At 48.7% G+C, this 6,047-nt stretch overlaps 1 protein-coding gene across 1 annotated transcript; it reads right to left on the reverse strand.

Moving 5' to 3' along the window:
- Window positions 1-406: 406 nt before the first annotated feature.
- Window positions 407-5,538, reverse strand: LOC123966268 (piezo-type mechanosensitive ion channel component 2-like). The gene is made up of 4 exons (XM_046042456.1): window positions 5,419-5,538; window positions 4,588-4,804; window positions 1,776-1,989; window positions 407-1,326 (listed from the first exon to the last, which is right to left on the reverse strand). The coding sequence occupies exons 2-4, from the start codon at window positions 4,754-4,756 to the stop codon at window positions 1,164-1,166; spliced, it is 546 nt and encodes a 181-aa protein (XP_045898412.1). The 5' UTR covers window positions 4,757-4,804; window positions 5,419-5,538; the 3' UTR covers window positions 407-1,163.
- Window positions 5,539-6,047: the final 509 nt, after the last annotated feature.

The following is a 6,047-nucleotide window of genomic DNA, read 5'->3' on the forward strand; positions in this document are numbered from 1 at the left end:
AGAAGTACAGGAATACAGGACCAGAACTACAGGAATACAGGACTAGAACTACAGGAATACAGGACCTGAACTACATGACCAGAACTACAGGAATGAAGGACCAGAACTACAGGACCAGAAGTACAGGAATACAGGACCAGAACTACAGACATACAGGACCAGAACTACAGGACCAAAACAACAATAATACAGGACCAGAATTACAGGACCAAAACTACAGGGCCAGAAGTAGAGGACCAGAACAGGAACACAATGTTCCACAACATCATCAGTGAGCCTCTCTGTACCTGATGAAGCCGTCGTCCCTTTCAGCATAAGCTCAGATTGTGTAAATACACATCCATACTTCCACATGTGTGTTTGAGTTTTACTGAATTCCATGAAAAAACCTCATTGCAGACTGCTCTGGCCTACACAGGGTTTTTATTCAGAGATGTTTGTGTGAACTTTATTCTTGGAAAAAACAAGTTTTAGAACAGTTTTGCTGGAGATGGGTGATGTTTTCTTTTGTGGTGTAAGGTTTTGTGGTTAGTGTGTAGACTTTTGCAAAAGTAGCCCATAGTTTCGCCCCCTGACTTGGGCCAGAGCAGACTCTCTTTGAGGAAGCTCAGGTCCTTTAATGTATGCAGCAGAATATTGTATATGTCTCAGTATCAGTCGGTTGTCGAAAGCGTTTTCTTTGCAGCCACCTGCTGGGGTAGCAGCATCAGAGCCAGTGACAAGCAAGAGACTGAACAAGCTAATAAAGGCGGCTGGTTCTCTGCTGGGCTCTGCTCCGGGGCCCCTGGACTTGGTTGTGGAGAGAAGAATCTTCCACAACACTTCACACCCGCTGCACAACCTGCTGGTCGGGCAGCAGAGCGCATTCAGCTGGAGACTCCTACAAGCACCGTTACAGGAAGTCCTTCCTACCCACTACCATCACAACAACTCCCCTCTGGGCCCGGAGACGAGACTGAAGGACCCGTGAAAATAAAGGACAGCCGCACTGTTGTAAACACATTTTGAAAAGGAAACTTTGTACATTATACAATAGTTTGTGTAAATATGTCTGGTCTGTCAATTTTGCTGCCGCAACATCGCAATTTCCCATCGGGAATCAATGAAGTTCTATCCATCTATCTTGAGACACAGCCGCGGTATGATGTCATTGTGTGATGTCATCATGATGTCGTCACCTGGTTCCTCCACAGACTGGCCACCGTGTTGTAGAGCAGCAGCAGCATCAGAGGACTGCTGAAGTGAAACCAGCTGAGCTCAGAGTTCACCTGCAGCCTCCAGGGGGCGCCACAGTCCACAGACCCCACCGAGACCAGGCCGAACACGCTGCAGGATCAAGGACATCAATCAATAAGTCAACCAGGAACCATGAAATCTTCTCCCTGCCTCCTTTCCTTCGCTCCTGCCTCCTTTCCTTCTCTCTCTCCTCCTTTCCTTCGCTCCTGCCTCCTTTCCTTCTCTCTCTCCTCCTTTCCTTCGCTCCTGCCTCCTTTCCTTCTCTCCTGCCTCCTTTCCTTCGCTCCTGCCTCCTTTCCTTCTCTCTCTTCTCCTTTCCTTCTCTCCTGCCTCCTTTCCTTCTCTCCTGCCTCCTTTCCTTCTCTCTCTCCTCCTTTCCTTCTCTCCTGCCTCCTTTCCTTCTCTCTCTCCTCCTTTCCTTCGCTCCTGCCTCCTTTCCTTCTCTCTCTGCCTCCTTTCCTTCTCTCCTGCCTCCTTTCCTTCTCTCCCCCTTTCCTGTACCTGTGGTGTTACCTGTATGGAGGGTAAATGTGTGTTACCTGGCGGAGGTGCGGTTGGGAGGCCACGCCTCCTGCATTGAGGGAAGCTGGTAGCAGTAGAGGAGCAAGAAGTGGGAGGAGGAGTAGAGGAGTGACATCACACACACCCCCCTGAAGAGGAGAGGTGGGACCTGGCCTGACCACGCCCACCAGGTACACAACACCTGGAAACAGAGGAGGTAGGGCAGGGAGGAGAGAGAGGGGAAGATGATACCTGGAGGAGCAGAGACAGAGAAGTTAGCTTTAGAATAACGTTCAGCTCATTTAATGTTCTGACACAAAAACAAAGGGACAACCTCTCCAACCTCTCCAACCTCTCCACCCGAACCACCCGGGGTCTCATTTCTAAACGGTGCGTTCGTACAGAACAGGGCTGGAAACGTGCGGACGCCACTTCCCGAGCGAAGGCTGTGATCTCTAACAAACAGAGCTGACAGTCAGTAAACTCTGAACCACGCGGACGCACAGAAGGAGGAGAGAAACGGCGCCTCACACGGCAGAAGGAGGAAACTGTTGGAAATGATTGTGGAACATAAATCCAGATCTGCCCTCCGAGTATTCCAGGCTTAAAGCCTTTCTGAAGAAACAAAGTGGCAAAAAAACATTGCAGCCACAAAAAGATCCAGATTCAGGATCATAAACACAAACGGAGATTCTGTTTCTGCAAAAGAGTCAGATTCATTAATACTCGCATGCAGCAGTTTATTCTCATAAATCAGGTGAACAGGAGACAAATTATATTTAAATCGATTTTTCAGTGCGTCAGTCGAGCAGATAGAGAGTTTCACGTGTTGTTATCACGTTTGTTGCCTGATCGAGTGCCAGCGTGTGGGTGAGACGCGCTGCCTGGAAATAAAACTATTTTATTGTCTTTTCCAACAAGTCATATTTCTTTAACTCGTCAGCAGCTTCGTTAAGTGAGTGGAGTGTTTGTGGAAGTCTCTTTTCAAACGGGGGATCCGGATCAGTACCTGGGTCGTCCCGTCTGTGTGGCCCCCTCCGGCCAGCGACGTCACTACTCAGAGGGAGGCCCCTTCCTGCAGATCGGTTTTAAAGGGGCGGAGCTCCGGGGCCCCTTCACCAAAAGTAACGTCAGCGTCCCTGAGTTAGACTCAGAGTCTGCCTCCTTTTCTTCCTGCAGTCAGGACGCGTTAATATTAACCAGCTTCACTCAGCGTCTACATGGGGCTCCCTCACAGGGGCCACATTTCAAGTTGATTGGGATTTATAAGGGGAACATTGCTTAGAAATGTGCGTACGAATGGTTTTATAAGTCTGAATATTTGTTGTCTTTTGGGCACACGTACACTTTTACTGAGGTTTCTACGTTTTATAAATGAGAGCCCAGGTGTTTCAGCTGTTCCTGTACCTGTCACATTAGAAAGGGTTTAACAGAAATAATATGAAGAGTACAAAGCCCACAGTTCAGCCACCAATGATGAGTCCTGATCTCAGTTCAGATTCCCACAAGAGTCCAGATCTCAAAAAAACCTCCTCTTCTGGATCCAAGCGAGCAAACAGAAAATCTCCCTCTTCATCAGACAAAAGTTAGCCAACGAAAATAAAACCAGAAGTGTTGATGTGTTCTCCTAACTGCTCTCCTGCGCAGTGATTGTGAGGAACCAGAACCTGTGAGCGGCAGACCTGGTGGTGGTTCATGGGGGACTGAAGGGTGAGCGGTACTGATTCCACCGACCGATGCCCAGTTCCCAACCACATAATAAATGAAAACAAGTATCTTAACGTATATTTGTTTAAACACCAGGGCCGCTTTAGGAGCTACAGCTCTATGTCAACCAAAGTGTTCAGAGGACTCTGTTACTCGCAGACCAAAGAGACAGCAAAAGGGGTCTCAACAGGTCCCAAAGGACAGAGCTTCTGGCAGACAGTGTCTATGGGTGAGTTCTGCACACAGTTAGGGTTCAGAAAGCTTCACAGAGAGCCCGGTGTGCAGGTAGATCCTTCCAGGATGGGCATCACCACATCCTGACCGGCCCAGAGGGAATCACCCAGCTGCACTTAGTCCCTGGTGCAACAGGAGCTCTGAACGATCCTCTAATCAAAGACCAGAACACCGTGGGGATTGGCCAAACCAATTAAAATATATGAAAATGGCAGCAAACACATACGTCTGTTTGTGCTTCAGCGCTGCTCAGTCTCCTGAGAGGCTGCTGAAAGGAGACTCCGAACCTCTTCAGGGTTGTTCCTGTCACAGGTCCAGTTTGGGGTTTCTGAATCTGCAGTGTGCAGAGTGTCGGCATGGTGACTTCAGGATAATGGCTCTGTGGTTCTGTTGTTTCATCAGACTGTGACCAGTCCCAGTGAGCTCTGGGACGTTTGCAATTAGTTTAGGGAGTGGGTCTGGAGTCAGAGGACTTTCAGTTAGACCTGGCGGAGGTTCATCAGAGGGCAAAGTGCAGCTGGCGTCCCACTGCGGGACCAGTTCATCCGGGCGAGCCTGTGTTATGTAGCCAAAACCTTCTCTGCTGGGACGTCCGGCGTCTCCCCAGACTGGACTCAGTGAAATGACCGAGCTGAAGTCCGTCTGAACACGAGAGACCTCAGAGGAGAACCACTGTCCATCACGTGGAAAGAAGTCAGCTGAGGGAGTTCAGCATCTGATCCAGACACCTGCCAGACTCCTCCCTGCGGAGGAGACATGTCTAACTTGGAGGAGACCTCAGGGTCAGACCAGAACAAGCTGGGGGGTTATATATCGGATCTGGTCTGGGAACATGTAGCCTGCTGCCACAGTGTCCCAGAGCCAGTAAAGCAGTGCAGAATATATACCGGTACCTGTCCACTTGTTTACCTGTGAGTCCCAGTAGAGCCGTCAGCAGGACTTTCCCTCCAGCGGTCGTCATGTTTCCTACAATCTGTCTGGTTTTACAAACCAGTGACTCCAGTTCAACCAGAAGCCTCTTTCTGCCTCCTTCCTCCTCCTCTTCCTCCTCTCCAAGCACAGAGTCCTCCTCAAACATCAGGTCCTCCTGCAGCTGCCCCTCCTCCTCCTGTCCCTCCTCCTGAGGCTGAAAACAACAAGGGTTCATTACTCCGTCACACCTGCAGCTGGTCTGACAGTAATCCAACATGTCAGCCTCGAGTCTGAATAAGACTGAAACTTTCCTGATTCAACGCGACAATGAACGATATGCCAAGAGAAATGTGAGCCTGCCGCTTTCAGGTCACAGTGAACCATGTTTAACTCACCACTGTGCACTTTCTGTAAATGTTCTGTGGAGTCTGACTGAAGCTGTGAGTACTTTAATGTGTAACTTTCACAGAGATGAAGACAGAGGCAGAGTTTCTCTTTGTCCTCCTGGAGTGACCTGGAGGACCGGTGTGCCGTCGGTCTGTCAGTGCTGCTGTCTGCTGGTCTGGTTTCGCCTTAACAGACTCTGACAGGGCTACTAATATGCTGATTGAAACGAAACCTGATCATTATACCCTGTGTGTGTGTGTGTGTGTGTGTGTGTGTGTGTGTGTGTGTGTGTCCTGATGCAATCACTTAACGAGGTTACAGTTAATAAATAGCTTACTGAGTTACACACTAATAGACAGGAAACCTTGTTAAGAAACGAGAGGAGACGACATAACGAGGTTAAACCTGCTTCATTAGCGTGCGTTTGTGCGTGTGTGCTACCTGCGTGTGTGTGTCGGCGTTCAGTCTTACGATCAGCCTCCAGGTCAGCAGACCAACGACCAGCACGCCAACATCTGGAAACACCTGTCTCACGGCTGAGCCAGCATCACTTCCTGTCAGACTGACGCAGACGCATTTTATTAGGAAACGTTTCTTCTCGGCAGCAGACACATTTAATATTCAAAATATAGAAACAATGCCAAAAATGACAGAATAAATATGAAATAATTAGAATAAAACAAGAAGTAAATAAGTCAAATAACAGATATAAAGGGATTCAGTGTCACATCATAAAAGCTGAAGCTAGAAGCTCTTTCTCCGACAACTTCTCTGTAAAGTCACATTTTCTTTGATTTCTGATGTTCTGAACAAAGAAACAAAACTCTGTCCTTGCTCACACACAGCTTCACGTTCAAAGTGAACCATTTCTGTTCGTACAGATTCAGGACGAGTCCTGCAGAGTGTGTTTCTGAGTGTTTACTGCTGTGTGCAGAGCCGTGTAGTCCAGACAGAGAGACTACTGTCTGAGCTCCTGCTGCACACGCACACAGATACACACTGTAACGCACACGCACACACGCACACAAATACACACTGTAACACACGCACACAGATACGCACTGTAACAC

The sequence above is a fragment of the Micropterus dolomieu genome, unplaced genomic scaffold (assembly GCF_021292245.1).
Source record: "Micropterus dolomieu isolate WLL.071019.BEF.003 ecotype Adirondacks unplaced genomic scaffold, ASM2129224v1 contig_13009, whole genome shotgun sequence".
NCBI classification, from domain to species: Eukaryota; Metazoa; Chordata; class Actinopteri; order Centrarchiformes; family Centrarchidae; genus Micropterus; species Micropterus dolomieu.

Bases quoted from the DNA above. Each gene is read 5' to 3' on its own strand.
- LOC123966268 (XM_046042456.1), bottom strand. From the start codon at position 4,756: ATGTTTGAGGAGGACTCTGTGCTTGGAGAGGAGGAAGAGGAGGAGGAA. The intron at 1,990-4,587 runs GTAAACAAGTGG...CTGCTCCTCCAG, and splicing joins GGCTCTACTGGGACTCACAG to GTATCATCTTCCCCTCTCTC. The intron at 1,327-1,775 runs GTAACACACATT...TTGATCCTGCAG, and splicing joins CCCAACCGCACCTCCGCCAG to CGTGTTCGGCCTGGTCTCGG.